We start from the raw sequence: 18,537 nt of genomic DNA on the forward strand, positions 1-18,537 counted from the left end.
CACACCGGATCTTTAAGGCATTCACTTCATCAATATCACCAGGGACTCTGTGTGTGGAGCGAGAGAGAGAGAGAGGAGAGAGAGAGAGAGAGAGAGAGAAAACAGATAAAAATATTTATAACAACTTAATTTTCAGTTTAAAAATTTAGAAAAATAGATATTCAAATACATAGTTTCTCCAAATTCCAAACTACTCAAGGAAACATAAAAAAAAGTGCTGCCCTAATGGATCCATTTCATTAACCCTTTTGATACCAATTTACTTGGGACTGGCCCAGCTTCTATCATACCAGCTTCATGTTATAAAGAAATTTAAATTAAGACCTTCCATTAAAATTTCATGTCAATTTGTTCTAAACATCACCTTAATACTGGCAAAAGGTGTTTTATTGAACTCATCACTATCTTCAAAAAATCAATTGAAACAAAGGCTGCTTATTTCAACAGGAAAAAGGATAACAAAAACAAAGTTAAAAGATGGCTGATTAAGTTCATTTGGGGGGGGGGGGGCTAGAAAGTTGTGTATGATGATTTTATGATAACAGGAACTGTTGCAGATCCCCCAGTAGAGATTACAATGATTATTGGCCTTTGAGATGTTCACACGTGAGTTAAGGCAATGAAAAATCTTCCAACACGAACATTTGTTGCCAATTTGAACTCCTAAGAGGTGAGCAGATGGCCTAATACGCTTATCTGGTCTAATACGCTTATCTGGTCTAATACCCTTATCTGGTCTAATACCCTTATCTGGCCTAATACGCTTATCTGGTCTAATACCCTTATCTGGTCTAATACCCTTATCTGGTCTAATACCCTTATCTGGCCTAATATGCTTATCTGGTCTAATACCCTTATCTGGTCTAATACCCTTATCTGGTCTAATACCCTTATCTGGCCTAATACGCTTATCTGGTCTAATACCCTTATCTGGTCTAATACCCTTATCTGGTCTAATACCCTTATCTGGCCTAATACGCTTATCTGGTCTAATACGCTTATCTGGTCTAATACCCTTATCTGGTCTAATACCCTTATCTGGCCTAATACGCTTATCTGGTCTAATACCTTATCTGGTCTAATACCCTTATCTGGCCTAATACGCTTATCTGGTCTAATCCCTTATCTGGTCTAATACCCTTATCTGGCCTAATACGCTTATCTGGTCTAATACGCTTATCTGGTCTAATACCCTTATCTGGTCTAATACCCTTATCTGGCCTAATACGCTTATCTGGTCTAATACCCTTATCTGGTCTAATACCCTTATCTGGCCTAATACGCTTATCTGGTCTAATACGCTTATCTGGTCTAATACCCTTATCTGGTCTAATACCCTTATCTGGCCTAATACGCTTATCTGGTCTAATACCCTTATCTGGTCTAATACCCTTATCTGGCCTAATACGCTTATCTGGTCTAATACGCTTATCTGGTCTAATACCCTTATCTGGTCTAATACCCTTATCTGGCCTAATACGCTTATCTGGTCTAATACCCTTATCTGGTCTAATACCCTTATCTGGCCTAATACCCTTATCTGGTCTAATACGCTTATCTGGTCTAATACCCTTATCTGGTCTAATACCCTTATCTGGCCTAATACGCTTATCTGGTCTAATACCCTTATCTGGTCTAATACCCTTATCTGGCCTAATACGCTTATCTGGTCTAATACCCTTATCTGGTCTAATACCCTTATCTGGTCTAATACCCTTATCTGGCCTAATACGCTTATCTGGTCTAATACCCTTATCTGGTCTAATACCCTATCTGGTCTAATACCTTATCTGGTCTAATACCCTTATCTGGTCTAATACCTTATCTGGTCTAATACCCTTATCTGGTCTAATACCCTTATCTGGTCTAATACCCTTATCTGGCCTAATACGCTTATCTGGTCTAATACGCTTATCTGGTCTAATACCCTTATCTGGTCTAATACCCTTATCTGGTCTAATACCCTTATCTGGCCTAATACCCTTATCTGGTCTATACCCTTATCTGGTCCTAATACCCTTATCTGGCCTAATACGCTTATCTGGTCTAATACCCTTATCTGGTCTAATACCCTTATCGGTCTAATACCCTTATCTGGCCTAATACGCTTATCTGGTCTAATACCCTTATCTGGTCTAATACCCTTATCTGGCTAATACGCTTATCTGGTCTAATCCCTTATCTGGTCTAATACCTTATCTGGTCTAATACCCTTATCTGGTCTAATACCCTTATCTGCCTAATACCCTTATCTGGTCTAATACCCTTATCTGGCCTATACGCTTATCTGGTCTAATACGCTTATCTGGTCTAATACCCTTATCTGGTCTAATACCCTTATCTGGCCTAATACGCTTATCTGGTCTAATACCCTTATCTGGTCTAATACCCTTATCTGGCCTAATACCCTTATCTGGTCTAATACGCTTATCTGGTCTAATACCCTTATCTGGTCTAATACCCTTATCTGGCCTAATACGCTTATCTGGTCTAATACCCTTATCTGGTCTAATACCCTTATCTGGCCTAATACCCTTATCTGGTCTAATACCCTTATCTGGCCTAATACCCTTATCTGGTCTAATACCCTTATCTGGCCTAATACGCTTATCTGGCCTAATACGCTTATCTGGTCTAATACCCTTATCTGGTCTAATACCCTTATCTGGTCTAATACCCTTATCTGGCCTAATACCCTTATCTGGCCTAATACGCTTATCTGATTTGCTGTTTCTCCGTTTGGGTGTGAAAGAATATGATCTAGTGGTGAGGGTGTTGGCCCCACCCTCATAAGGCCTGGATTTCAGTTCATTATTTGAGAGACACATTGTCTCCTCGGGCAAGGCACATGATTTCACTATGTTCTAGTCTGCTCAGCTGTAAACAATGAGTACGGACCCTTCTTTTTGCCTCTGGTTCTCACATTCCCAATGTTTAACTAGGTCAGGGATTTGTCTATGCTTTCTGACAACTACAGAAAGATCTCGAACAACAGAAGATGTTATAACCAGGTCCATATTTATTTGGATTTCACATTTATGTAAAACTAAGCAAATGAGAGTTAATGATTAAATAAAATAAAGAAAAAAAAAACTCCAAAAGATGAAGAATGGAAAGTGAAGGGGAGTATTCAGTACCTGAATATTCCTTCGGTTTGAGCACCGTTAAGTCGAAGCACCTCTTCCGAAAGAGTGGTCTGTATCCATGGTAACCTTCTTTCTGGGAACTTTTCTTTCTGCATCAACATCACATCCACAAGCACACTTCCAAACATTGATGGGTAAAATATGGATTTCTAAATTCCAAAGAGAAAAGAATAAATATATTTTATAAATCAAAAGGAGTATCTTGTTCTTGACACAACATCATTTAACATCTGGCTTATAAGTTGGGATGTGTTGGACAAATTGGAGGACTGTGCCATGTAACAATATCAACATTGGCATAGTTTCTATGTGTGGATGCCCTTCCTAATGCCAACCATTTTACAGAGCAGATGGGTGCGTTTTTATATGGAATTGACACTAGTGATGATCATCATGTAACTGTTTGCTTGTTGAGAAGATCAGCAAAAAAAGTACTAAATCCAGTGAGAGATAAACATCATTTAATGAATACAGGAGCTATCCATGATCTACTTCAAGTTTCATGCTAGAATAGAACACTAATCAAGATGGCTTTCAATAATGTACTGTGCACAATATGGCAATCATTTAAATGTGATCATCATCATCATCGTTTAACGTCCGCTTTCCATGCTAGCATGGGTTGGACGGTTCAACTGGGGTCTGGGGAGCCCGAAGGCTGCACCAGGCCAGTCAGATCTGGCAGTGTTTCTACAGCTGGATGCCCTTCCTAATGCCAACCACTCCGAGAGTGTAGTGGGTGATTTTATGTGCCACCAACACATATATATATACAATGGGCTTCTTTCAGTTTCCATCTACGAAATCCATTCACAAGGCTATAGAAGACACTTGCCCAAGATGCCACGCAGTGGAACTGAAGCCGGAACCATGTGATTGGTAGGCAACCCACCCACCACACACCCACTCCTATATATATATATATATATATATATATATATATATATATATATATATATATATATATATATATATATAGGCGCAGGAGTGGTTGTGTGGTAAGTAGCCTGCTAACTAACCACACGGTTCCGGGTTCAGTCCCACTGCGTGGCCTCCTGGGCAAGAGTCTTCTGCTATAGCCTCGGGCCGACCAATGCCTTGTGAAAGAAGCCTGTCGTATATATGTATATATATATATATGTGTGTGTCTGTGTTTGTCCCCCCCAGCATTGCTCGACAACCAATGCTGGTGTGTTTACATCCCCGTCACTTAGTGGTTCGGCAAAAGAGACCGATAGAACAAGTACCGGGCCTACAAAGAACAAGTCCCGGGGTCGATTTGCTCGACCAAAGGCGGTGCTCCAGCATGGCCACAGTCAAATGACTGAAACAAGTAAAAGAGTAAAAGAGAGAGAGTATATATATACATATATTTAAACATAAAGAATATTAGGCTAATAAGAATTATAGAAATTATTATTACCAGTGGCCTAGTACAAAAATTTAGTCAATAGTAATGAAGAATATAATTGGTTGGTTGCATTTTGAGGAAGCCAGATCTTTGGCATGCAAAAACTGGATTGTGATGGACACCAAGAGAAAGAAGTAACATGTGAAAGATCACGGGTCTTGCAGCATAGACACTTCCAAGAGAACCTGAAGGTGATCAACAGAAGACATAAGGGAAACATGCAAGAGCAAATAGCGGGGAGACTGTTGCCTGACGTGAAAACTTGCGTTGGATGGACCAAATCACACAGACATCCTTGTGTTAACATCCTTGTTAACACAAGCTTAAATGTTCAATTACAAACATATCCAACATAAACAAAGTAGCAGCACATGGTGCACAGATTATGTTGAGGACTTTCAATGCAACGGAAAATACAAACCAAAAAAAAAATATTATACAAGGGACATGGAGCTATGCTCAACTGAGCTGAGAAAGAATGCAAGGAAAACAAACTAAACGAATAACAACAACAACAATAATAATAATAATAGGAATAAAACAATAAAGTCAAACCTTAGATTGTTCAATTTCTTCAAGGGCAGGCTTACGAACTCCTTTCTTCGCACCAGTCTGCAGGGCTCGTTCTAAACGGCGTTGGCAATGACTAGCAAAATGACTCACAGGCACCTGAATTGTTAATTATGAATATATGTATATTAGAGAGAGAGAGAGAGAGAGAGAGAGAGTGTGTGTGTGTATACACACACCTACATACACACACACATATATATATATATAAGGTTTGGAGGTGATGTACAGATATTATGTATTAGAAAAAACATGGTATTCAGAGATCTGGATGGTTGAGCATATACAAATATTTATTAACATGTCATATGTTTTTACAAATCACATATTTTCATCAACTCTGATAGATTCTTCAGATTTAAATTGTGTGAAGGGATTTGTCTCTTTTTATAATATTAGTGAATGGGTTGGGGTGGAGAGAGAGAGAGGGGGGAAAGAAGAGTAATGTGGAGTGTAAAAGGTAGGAAAAGAGTGAGAGGAATGGGGAGATAGTGGAAGGAGAAAGTGAGAGAGAGAGTGTTTGTGTGTATCTGAAAGGGAGTGTTTTGAACAAGAGATAAAGAAAAAAGAATAAATATCTTTTTAAGTAGGTGGCTGGAACAGATTCTTACTTTGGTTCAGCCAACTTACCAGGGGTTCTGAAAGAAAAATGTTTACAATCTGAAGAATCTATCAGAGTTGATGAAAATATGTGATTTGTAAAAACATACGACATGTTAATAAATATTTGTATATGCTCAACCATCCAGATCTCTGAATACCATGTCTTTTCTAATATATAATATATATATATATATATATATATATATATACACTTGCGTCAGAAATTAATTAGCACTTCTCAAATTTCTACATTAAATAGGTTAAATCAATTAACCTATGAGCTGTTCAAAACGTCTTACGCGATGAGAAAACTTAGTATGGTGTGATTTCGGTCCTTGCGAGGCACTACCTATATTTATTAAACAAAGGAAGATTTGTCTGCATCCGCACTCCAAGTTATTGTTGCACTGCTATGTCAACATCATAAGGCTGTAGACTCTTAAACTGCTCTGCAAACAAAGTTACGTCATCTTTCTGCGCAACAGTGAACTCGCAACAAAGCAATAGTTCGAGATATGGCCACTAGGTGACAGCACATACCTTGAGTGAAGAGCAAATCAAGGGTGCTAATTAATTTCTGACGGTAGTGTATATATATATATATTATATTATATCATATTATATATATTATTAAGGTGGCTATTTGCAATATACAGCCGAATGTCACTAAAGTATGATACATACAATATATAGTCATCATCATTGTTTTAACATCTACTTTTCAATGCTTGAATTGGCCACATGGAATACACTGAGGTTGAATTTCTATGGCCAAATGCTGTTCTTGTAGCCAACCATCACCTGTTTCCAGGTAAGGTAAAATTTCTTCAAGGTTGGACATGTTTTTCTATTATATTTCTCTTTGTAGTTGCATCACAAAATTCTTAATGTGAAGCTATTTGTTAAAAAAGATATTGTGCATTGGGAGGTCAGTTTATCAATAAAACCCATGCATTGATTGTAGTTCACTTCTTTAATAATTGAAGTGAATGCATCAATGTATGGGTAATTGTCATTTGGGTGGTACATTGTCTTTATAGTGGTGAGCATCTCTCACTATGTATGTGTCTGTATTTTTATTTTAGGTTATTTATACATTCATTGCTGCTATATTCTGGCTGAACCAACCATTAATTTACCATACTGATGTGGACTGGATAGTTTCCATGGCTGGATGCCCTTCTTGATACCAGCCACTTTACAGCATGTACTGGGTGCCTTTTTTGTGAACACCAGCACCAGTGAGTTGAGAAGGAACTTGCAAGGCAATGGAGGGACAAGCCCAGGTATCCGGCCATAAAGGAGATATAAAGCAGACAAACGAATCCATATAAATAAGAAAAAATAATTACCTCAAGGAGATCACAGGTAGGGTCTAAATGTCGTGAAATGTAACCTTCTAAGTAAGAATAAAATTTTAGCGATGGTGGAAAGAAGGATAAGCAGATAGCTAACAGCTCCCAACCTCTCTGTAAGCTGGCCCTGGAATTAAAAGATATCAATAGGATAAGGATTAGAGGAGAAAAGAACAAATGATATTAGTATTTTTACAAAGAAATAAATATATATATATATATATATGTCATATATATATATATATATATATATATATATATATATATATATATATATATTGATGAAATATGTCTGCTAAGATCATGTTGGCTAAAACTAACAAAACAATATAAGTCATGTGAGTGTATAGACATAGATATATAATGCCTGAATAATATATTTATCTAATCCATGCTAGCATGAACATATTCACATACATATGAAAGAGAAAGAGAGGAAACAAAAAGAAATGAGAGGAAGGAAGAGGATAGACATAAGGGGAAATAAAGTGGAAGGGGGAATAAACTATGATGTGTGTGTGTGTGTAGTGGTAAGCAGCAGCTTAGCCCTTCATTACAGCAAGTTTCAGACCTTAGGGTACCCTTAATGACTCCTTGGGGGTATCCTTAAAAATTCCTTGGGTAATCATCAGTGAAAACGTGCAGTATCAGAACTACTCACCTCCCACAGGTGAATTTAATTGCATTTTTGTTCCCCTGGATATACTCTTTGACATCTTTCAGCTTTAAAGCTGCGGCCACGCTGGGGCACCACCAACACCTGAAGCCAATGACTACTTAGCTCAGCTATCACCACCATTTGAAATATTTCTTCTATCCAGGCACTAAGTTCTCATTTAATTTGATCAGAGACAGACACAGTTTATCTCCTCTTAATTTCAAGTTTCGATTGAATGTTCCAGAAAGAATTATAATTCTTTCAGTGGAGTGTGAGTGTGAGAGTGAGTGAGAGTCTGTGAACTCCCATAATATATCATCAGGGAGAGCTTCCTTTTTTTTAATTCATTTTCTAAAAATATTGTTTATTTAATTTTATTTCTTTTCAAAATCACTTTTCATTTCATCACATTTTGTATAAACACCAAGAAATTTGATAAAAGTGAAATTATCATGATTGTATTGTATGCCTGCCATATTTCCTTATATTACCCATGGTGCTGAAACTAGACTTCAAAAGTTACTCCCTTTTGTAATGGCTAATACTCTAGCGTGTGTGTGTTTGAATAGCACAGCTCTGCTATTTCAACATATTATATGGGTCACTGATATCAAACTGGACACACACACACACATTCTATTTATATTTCAAATTTGCTTATCTCTACCATTAGGGGATAAACTAAGCCAGTGTTCTAATGTCTATAATTTACTGTTAGTTTGAAACACAATCCATTAAGGGGTATTAACCTCTTGCTTGACATTGTAAAGGGTTGCAATGTTTATGCTTGTACCAAAGATATTAGTAAAGTGATAAGAAGCTGAACTATCTTGAAATTAGTCTTGTAAAAGATCTCTAGAACTTGGTACTGCTCTGTAGCATTCACAGGAGAGAGAGAGAGAAAGAGAAAGATACTCTGTACATAAGAATATTCTTTCAAAACTGAATCCTCCTCCTTCTTCCATTACTACTCTCAATAGCAAAGGAAGTGCTGTGATATTCATTTTCCCAAGAGTTTTAACAGAATATAGGAAATAACAACAGCAACTGGGAACCAAAGTTAGTTTAGGGACTCAGCTCCCAACGAGCTGACACCTTATAGCAGTGCCTAATATTACATATTCAGGAAGAATTCAGGGTACAAACAGGGGTTCACCAAGGATCAGTCCTCAGACTCCGCTTGTTCATCACAGTCCTCCAGGCAATAACAGAGGATTCAAGACAGGCTGCCCCTGGGAGCTCCTCTATGCTGATGACCTGGCTCTCATAGCTGAATCCCTACCAGAACTAGAGAAGAAGTTTCAGCTGTGGAAGCAAGGCCTAGAATCAAAGGGCTTTAGAGTATAAGCACAATTTACTGCTGGTTTGCAACACAATCTATTAAGGGGTATTAACCCCTTGTTTGACATTGTAAAGAGTGGAGGAGATTAAGTGTTGCAAAGTAAGTAGGAAAGTAGACAAATCACCCCACCCCAGACAGATGGCTCTGCTTGACCTGTAGGAAAGGTGTAGGTAGAAGTTTCATAAGATGTACCTGGTGCAAGCTATGGATACATAAGGGCTGCAGCAATATCAGAGGAATGTTAATTGGGAAAAGAGTTTTTGCGTGTAGTAGGTGCACAGGTACGATCAACACTGCAAATGTTCAGAAAATGGACTGCATCAAATGCCAGGGAAGAAAACTAGAAGGAGTTGATAGCTTCTGTTACCTAGGTGACCAAGTCAGTAGCAGGTGTGGATGCTCCAAGAGCTTAGATATGAGAATGGGATGGGCAAAGATCAGAGAGAGCTCCTCCCTCTGCTGGCAACAAAGGGCCTCTCTCTGAGAGTGAAAGGCAGATTGTATGATGCCTGTGTGTGAACAGCCATGTTAGATGGCAGTGAAACATGGGTTGTGACTGCCGAGGACATGCGTAGGCTTGAAAGAAAGGAAGCTAGCATGCTTTGCTGGATGTGCAATGTCAGTGTGTATGTACAACAAAATGTGAGTGTCTTGAGAGAAAAGTTGGGCATAAGAGAAATCAGATGTGGTGTGCAAGAGAGATGACTGTATTGGTATGGTCATGTGATGCGCATGGATGTGGACAATTGGGTGAAGAAGTGCCAATCTCTACCAGTGGATGGTAGCTGTGGAAGAGTTAGACCTAAGAAGACATGGGATGAAGTGGTGAAGCGTGATCTTCAAATTTTGTGCCTTAGAGAGGCAATGACTAGTGCTTGAGACCTTTGGCAATATGCCATGCTCGAGAAGACCCATCAAGCCAAATGAAAATCATAGTTGTGGCAGATATTGGTGCCATGCAAACTGACACCCATGCTGGTGGCACATAAAAGCACCCATTACACTCTTGGAGTGGTTGGCATCAGGAAAGGTATCCAGCCATAGAAACCATGCCAAATCAGACTAGAGTCTGGTGCAGCCCCTCAGCTTACTAGCTGGGGGTCAAACCATCCAACCAATGCCAGCATGGACAACAGACACTAAATGATGATGAGTAGGGCTAATAGGGGTGGGGCTGCCCTACTAATGTATCCCTTCAGAAAGCTGGGTGCCATTTTTGATATCCTGATCAACTGAGCTGACGCAGAGTAAAGAACAATAAAAAACCTTAGGCAAACTTGAACTCATGACCTTTAAACAAGTAGTTCAATACATGATCAACATTTTTATAGTTATCCTCTACTGTGGGATAAGAAGCTTGCTTCTCAACCACATGGTTCCGGGTTCAGTCCCATTGCATGGAACCTTGGGCAAGTATCTTCTACTATAACCTCAGGCCAACCAAAGCCTTGTGAGTGGATTTGGTAAACGGAAACTGAAAGAAGCCCATCATATGTGTGTATGTGTGTCTGTATGTATCTAATTGTGCATTTGTGTTTGTTCCCCCCACCATCACTCAACAACCAATGTTGGTGTGTTTATATCCCCGTAACTTAGCGGCTGGGCAAAATAGACCAATCAAATAAGTACTAGGCTTACAAAGAATAAGCTCTGGGGTCAATTAGTTTGACTAAAGGCGGTGCTCCAGCATGATCACAGTCAAATGAGTGAATCAGGTAAAAAAATAAAGATAGTTGCAAAAGCATTTTCCAGTTCAGTTTGTCAAACTGGACTGTTTCTCTGATTTATTCAGGAAGAGATTACTGATAACTTGCAGAATGTGTAGCTTTGTTGAGTTGAGACGTTGGGGTGGGGACCAGTGCTACCAACCTGTGCAAGCACACTCACATGGTGGAAACTGATTGGACTATCTGCAGCAAGACTGAAGGTTATAAGGAAGAGATTATACGGATCTTATCAGAGTGAATTCCATTAACATTTATCTAAACTTCTCTCAAGAAGTCAATGAGGAATCTACCCAGAAGAAATGTCTGACATCGTTGATTCTCAGAGTTTGCTATCAATGCACCATAAAGCTCAAAGTTCACATGTGTAAAGAGTACGCATAAAAGTTGGGTACACACTACATCAGCTAAACACACACCTGTAGTTCCAGAGTGAAGCTGTTAAATATGTGATTAATAAATAAATTTTAAAATAATTAATACTTACTCCTTACGATTCTCTGTTGTTTGCCTACATAACTGAATAAAAATTTCATCTCGTAGAGATGGCATGGTCCAACCTTTCACTGTAATTTCTAGAGCCACTTGGAGTGGGGTAGATTTGGGTTTCCTGTCTCCCATGTACATTTGAATAAGTAAGGGGTGTTAAGGAAAACAAAAGGATAATTCATAAGAAAAAGGGTTTTAAAACCTTCTTTGAATAATAACTTAAAACAAAAATAAGAAAAAAAATTCAATAAAAATACAAACAACAAAAGCATTGTGATTGTTCTTCAATGTTGTTTACATTTCTTGATGATATCAGAAAGACTTTAGAATAAAAAAATAAAAAAAACTCCCTTGCTTGAAAAAACCAGTTCAGGGTTGGTGACAGAAGGAACATCCAGCTATAAAACTGTCTCAAAGCATCAACATCATCGTTGTTCGACCGTGGTCGAGACAATGGAATTTACCATGCTACGCCAGACTTCATGGTCCATCATGGCATTACGGAGGTCCTGTTGCTGGATGCCTGTATCCCTGGAGATTACATCAGAGTAGAAGAGTGTGCGTCCTCTGGTATTGCAAGTAGATGGCTTCCAGAGGAGAAGAGTAGAAATTACCTTGTTTTCAGCTCTACAACAATGTCCAGCAAACTGGACTCTCCTACCTTTCACAACAGATGACACAGGTGGTAGTTTCTCATATATTTGCATTTTGGTTGGATGGCGCTTCCACGAGAGATTTTGAGCTCTCATAAGGAGGCGAGTGTAGGTTCCATCCAACCGCCTCTCAAGCTTTTTTGATAACGTCCAGGTTTCTGAGCCATATAGTAGAATTGGTTCGACTGTGGTGGCTTTGAAGATTTCAAGTTTGAAGTCTCAAAACACTCAGCCATGTTAGCATTCAAACACAGATGAGAAACAAACAAAGCGCTCAGAAAATTATGGATGAAATTTAATGCAACGTTATCTTTGCACAGCCAAAGTTGGTCAAGTGAAGAACATGCTGGACAATAGACCTAAAGGCCAGCAGTTCAAATACCACCCTTACTATAGCTGCTTGGAGTTCGCATCAAAGACAATCTTCAATTTGCCAAACTGTAAGGAGACCCCCCCCCCCATATAGATTATTAATCCATCCGATTTGGCAACAGAAGCAGAGTAAAAATAACAAGCATTCCATTATCTTACATTGACAAAGTGCATTTATTTCTATTGGTTGAGTTTAGAGGTTAGCTTTCTCCATCTTGTACTGCCCTTGTTTTACTGCAGAAAGCTAAAGCATTCAGTAATGGCACTATTATCCAATGAACTGTGATATCCTACACAAAACTTGAATGTAAATATAGCAGTGTGTCTTTGAATAAGTAATTTGTGCCAATCAGATAGAATGTCAATGCTGTAAGAATCTCGGTCTCTTACTTTGATGCTAATGGAAGTCACTGTTAAAATACAAAAGGACAAAAATAGATTGAATTGGAAACTGCAATGATTAAGGTATGGGTATGGACCCTCTGAAAGATCATTGGGAACCTCACTGCTGACTTTACCAAAAGGTAAATGAGAGTGGACAAAGGATATGCTTGAAGACTTCACACGCTTCTCTTTTCACGGCTTTATCGTTGGTTCTAAGCATCGGTTTCTGGATGGGATCCTGACAAAGAAGAAAGGAGAATTTCATTAACCAGTTCGTAGTGGCAATCAGAGGAATTTCATTTATGAAATGAAATAGCAGACAGGAAAAGCTAAACAGATTTAGGTCAAATAAGAGAGAAGATTGATTTATTATTTTCATGTTGTAAGTATTAATGGTGAATAAGTTTGAAATTCCTGTCAGGAATATTATGAAAGTGGTGCACAATGCACACATGCAGTCACAATTTCCCCCCCTCTTCTCTGCCCTCACTCCCACCACGTTTTGTGAAGAATGGTCAAGCATGTGTGTACAATCACTGTGTGGGTCTGTTTGTATGTACATATTTATATAGATATTCATGGATGATAATTTGTGCAGTGTTATAAGTATGTCATCATCATCATTAACGCTTGTTTTCCATGTTGGCATGGATTGGTATATATGCATCTGTGCATGTATGTCCATATATATATATATATATATATATTTCGCTTTGGGATTTGGTTTGCAAGATTCTTTATATGAGTTTGTGTGTTGAAGCATATTCTGTTGTGTCTGGAGAGAGTCATTTTCTTTTTGTGCCTTATAATTTAACACACTCAGCGGTAAAATTTCCACTTTTTCCTTATTTTTATTTATTTTTTTTTAAGTGGAAATTTTACCGGGGAGTGTGTTACATTATAAGGCACAAAAAGAGAATGACTCTCCCCAGACACAACAGTATATATATATATATATATACATATATGCATGTATACATGTGTGTATGAACACACACACTCACCGCCATAGAAAGTGGATATCAATTGATGTCCTGAATCTCATAAATATTTCTATATTGCAGGGGCAGTAGTGAATATATCAATGTGTCTGTAATCTCTCTCTCTCTCTCTCTACACACACACACACACACACACATTGCATCCTCAACTCGGATTCAAGCAAGACGGTTTATCATATGAATAGTTTTGATAACAGACAGGTGAGACATCATCACCATCACCATCATAATCAGTTAGCATCTGTCTTCCTTGCTGAAATGGCTTGGGCAGTTTGCGGAAAGATGACCAACTGGAGGACTGTGTCAAACTCCAGGAATGTCTGTTCTGACACGGTTTTTACCCCTCGATGTCCTTCCAAAACAGCAACTGCTTTACAGAGAGTCTTGGGTGCTTTTTCATGGCACCAGTGCTAAATAGGTTGCCATGTAGCTTGCATGGCTAAAAAGCCCTTTGATTGAATGGAACCATAGTAGAAAGGGAAGTGGTGAGAGATGGAAGTATGACAGAGGGAGAGGAACAGGTTTGTTGGGGGCGTAGAGGAGGAGGTGTGTAGCTGCCCAGCATGACTGATCTACCTCTATAGGTGAATGGGGAGTGATTAGAGTGAAGCTGGAAAGACAGATAAAGATGAATGGCAATTCCTTCTGTCTCAGATCACCATCACCACCAAGCAATATGTAAGTTTGCCATAAAAGGATTAGCAGTCAGGATTGGGAGAAGAAGAATAAAACAGTGAAAGTGATAATCTGTCAGTGTGTGTTTGTCATTGAGATCTGATTTCAGTTGGTTTATCCGAAAGAGCTGAGTAGCTCTGGTTGGTAACTTAGTGAAGCACAAACTTATAATGCTTCAATGACATCATGCACCATTCAGTTAATTATCCGTGTCTGTCTTTATTTAAACAAGCTTTCATCTGAAAAACAGGTATAATCTAGGTCTCATTCATCCTCTTAATTTAATACCCAGCCACAGACAGACACAACCAGCTGTAAGCAGGCCCGAAATAAACTTACTGCATTTCAAAGTTCAAACGGACAGCTTGAAGAAACTTCAAAGTGATAAATATTTAATTAAATTTTGCAACCTTTCAATTCCTCTGATGTATAACTGAGAGGAATTTCCAATATTAAGAACTATGAAAGAATAACAAAGCAAATAAAATTGATTGTTACAAGAATGTATAACTACACACACACACACATACTCTTGATCTGAAAATGTTTAGTGTCAGCTTGCTAGTTGGCAGTGAACCAAATTGCAATTGCCAGCAACATAAAGGAATAGATAGAGAGATATTTTATTCGATTGTATGTAACGTTGGTAATGGATTCAGAACAAAAACCAGAGAATATCAAAGCTGACACATCATTCAGATATTAAATTAGGCAGTTAACCAAGGAATTGACAGTCTGCAGTTTTCGACAACATTCCTGATAGAAAAGAAATGTATTTAGAAAACAGGGTTAGCCTCATTTATTCTCTGGTAGACCCCACTTCATGATTTTATTTTACTTATTCAGTATTTTAGTCATGGTGCATAGTTTTAGGGAGGGAGACAAAGCCCTGCTTCTGGGGAATGGGGAATATTTAGGAAGTATTATGACCCTCACATTCGTCATAATATCTTATATGGAATACACAATCATTTAGGGACATAATACACCACCTTACTTTCAAAGTACCAAGGGAAACCTCCTCAGGCAACTTGGAAAAATTGGTGTCTAACCTTGACATCCAACTCACACAAGTAACCATTTTAAACTAGTAGTCCTCTGATAATTTCACATACCAACCATTATTTACATGGATTAAGAAATTACCCCTGATTCTTTTCCGGTTATAACTTTCAAATATTGAACTCCTAAGTAAGTTTCTGCCCTTACAAAACTATTAAAAAAAAAAGGGATTGGTTTGTTTGTTGTTACTTGAAAGTTAAAAAAATCTTGTGTAACCATGTTGGGATATTGTGACTAGGGTACCCCAAAATAATGTGTAGCCATGCCATAAATGGAATCCCTGTTGAGTCTACAGCTTTTGCTTCTTCCTTTCCTTTGTTCTGCCCAGACAACTCCATCCTTCCCACCTCTCCCACCCTTATTAGTCTCTCTCCTCACTCACAGCCTTTAATCTCACCCAATCATTCATCCCCCCATCACTCTCCTATCTACCGTATCTTTCTATTGTAAAAAAAACAAAACCTGTTACTACATCCATATCATATGACCATTTCTGTACTGCCAGTCATTACTCCCTCTTCTCTGTGCTACTCCTCATTAGTATCCATCCATTCCTTTTGTCCCTAACTCATATTTACCACCCCACCCTTCTTCACCATTCACTATATCCAACCCCTATGTGCATCTGACCATTTTTATGCCATGTTTACATCCACCTCTCACTCTCCTCCCACATGCCATTAACGTCATTTACCCTGATTCTACCCTGTCAAACCTCTCTTCTATACAGTTCTTGGACACATTACCATGAGCGTACCTTGTCATCATATTTACCTCTCATACCTCTATCCAGCTACAAATTATGCAAGGGAGCCATAAATCTTCTTCACAAACAGTAAACCCGTTCCTCCCACCATAATTTAACCTCTCAACATCTCACTTAAAGCAGCCAGCCTATCTCCTCCTATTCCTTCCAGCTGAAGCAGGTGATCTTGAATTTTGCAAGTTGCATGGTGACCTCACTTGTATTGGTGCCATGAAAAATGCATCCAATACACTCTGTAAAGTGACTGGTATAAGAAGGACATCCAGAAACCATGCCAAAAACTGGAGACACTGGATCTAGATGTGGTCCTCTGATCCACTGGATCTTGCCAAAACATCCAACCTATGCCTGCAGGGAACACAGACATTATATGACGATAAGACAACCTAACTTCCAAAAAGAGACAGAATTATCATGTCTAGGAATGTTGATTGAATGTTTTTGTCCACCAGTTAAAAGCCATTGATGTGTCCAGGGTTAGGGTTACCCATAGTTACTGAGCAGCAATGTAAGTAGATGGTCAACATCATCAAGGACTTTCCCAATCTTTGAGACAAAATCAATTATTGACTGATTGTCTTCATCTCAAAAGGTTAAGAATGATGACTTTACAGACCCTTGAATCTGTAACCTTCCACACTGAGAATCAGTACAAAGGTCTTGCAGAACCAATACCATTGATGACTTCTTAGTCTTCTATGGTGACTACACACCAATAATACCCTCTATGTAGATGTAACATCACCAGTTTCAATGTCAGCATACTGTTTGGTTGAGTTTGTTATTAATTAAAACCCATTGGTTAAATATCATGCCAATACGTTATATACAGAGTTAATTAAACTAGCAGCTTAGTCACAAAACCATAACATTCTCCCTGATAAAAGAGACAAGGGAAAAAAAAAAGGATTTCACATTCAGAAACAAACAAAGAAAAAAAAAGAAAAGAAAAAAAGCCAGTGTGATAAAGAAATATATTGGATTCCGTTACCTTAGACCAAGCCAACATATTGGCTAATGAAACTCTTTTGCCAAATATTCCTTTCTTATGCCTATTAAGATGAGTCTGTGCATAGTTTTCAATATCCCTATCGGAGGACAGCTTCTTGAGTTGATGATAATGCGTTGAATATAAGGCAGACTCCGAGGAGGAAACCGCCCCTCCTCCCCGGACCACCTGCCAAACAAGAAAAGGAGAACTAACTGTTAGTATATCATGTAATATATAGAAAAACATACATTTTTTGGAATCTCATTTAAAACTTCAATAGATGTGATTTTGTTGTTACAGAAGAATTAAAAAAAAAAGTGAATTTAAAAAAAAAAGACGAAAATAGAAAATCAAATGATTTCAGTATTGTTGAGATGGTTAATTAATGACTTAGAGGCCACAATTACAAACACTTTTAATTAGTAAGGTGTTGTTTTCTTTAAACAAATTGCATAATTGAATTTCTAATTTTTAAAAAATGAAGAATTTAGTAGAGTTACGGTCATTAGGCTGGTGTTTGAAAAATAAAGTACCATGAAACTTTGATGCATTGTTTTTAATTTAGACTAAATCAAGAAGTTCATATCATATAATAAAGGATGGTCTCATATGGACTGGTATCAATAGGGTTAACTTGCCAAATAATCTAAAGCAATGTTACATCTAAGAACATTCAGTAGTATTTATTTGCTCCAAAACTTCACAAAATTATATCAATTTATAGATCCAGCCCCTCATTAGGGTTTTAAGAAGGACAGCTCCTGAGGTCTGAGAGCTAAACTTAACCACAGAATCTTTCATAAGTTAGTATTTGTTTTACAATTATCCAACAATATTTCTTAAAAAAAAACCCAAATGAAACTGAATAAGTCTATTGGATATCATTCATTATCAGCTGAAAATTTCGTCTATGTTTTATTGGCTCAACTTGGCAGCAATGAAGTACACGGCATTGAATAACAGTCATAGAGTCAAACAAGTTAACCTAGATTCTACATTAGCATTCTCTGTAGATATCCACCTCATCATTCTCCCACGATAATTGTCTACACTGGAATGGTTATAGCAGTAAAATAAATTAGAGTTGAGAAGCATTTCACAGCTGAAGCAGCATTTTTTTCAAATGTCTAACTCTAGTTCTTCCTTCACAGCTGTAATTTCAATCCGACTTATAATGTTGTTCTTCTGTCCCAGATAATGTTTACCACTCAACACATGAATGAAGAATTTCAATTGGCTTTCAAGAGAGAATATTCTTTACCCTTATTTACTAAATAAAGAACATGTGTCATATGTTGTGTAACTAAAATGTAAGAGAAAGAGCACCATTTCTGA

The 18,537-nt window shown here is 38.0% G+C and overlaps 1 protein-coding gene across 9 annotated transcripts in view; it reads right to left on the reverse strand.

Moving 5' to 3' along the window:
* LOC115209795 (rho GTPase-activating protein 39) overlaps positions 1–18,537 on the reverse strand; it is a 511,104-nt gene that overhangs the window by 1,936 nt on the left and 490,631 nt on the right. For 7 of the 9 annotated variants that reach the window (XM_029778335.2, XM_029778339.2, XM_029778338.2 and 4 more), the window contains 7 exons: positions 17,203–17,388; positions 12,873–12,945; positions 11,297–11,444; positions 7,083–7,212; positions 5,113–5,226; positions 3,138–3,295; positions 1–47 (listed from right to left, as the gene is read on the reverse strand). The exon at positions 1–47 is cut by the window's left edge and continues 215 nt beyond it. In XM_029778335.2, coding sequence (XP_029634195.1) covers positions 1–47; positions 3,138–3,295; positions 5,113–5,226; positions 7,083–7,212; positions 11,297–11,444; positions 12,873–12,945; positions 17,203–17,388 — 856 coding nt within the window. The remainder of the gene's footprint in view (positions 48–3,137; positions 3,296–5,112; positions 5,227–7,082; positions 7,213–11,296; positions 11,445–12,872; positions 12,946–17,202; positions 17,389–18,537) is intronic. The other 2 variants (XM_029778337.2, XM_029778336.2) reach the window with 2 other exon arrangements.

Source organism: Octopus sinensis, linkage group LG3 (assembly GCF_006345805.1).
Source record: "Octopus sinensis linkage group LG3, ASM634580v1, whole genome shotgun sequence".
Classification (NCBI taxonomy): domain Eukaryota; kingdom Metazoa; phylum Mollusca; class Cephalopoda; order Octopoda; family Octopodidae; genus Octopus; species Octopus sinensis.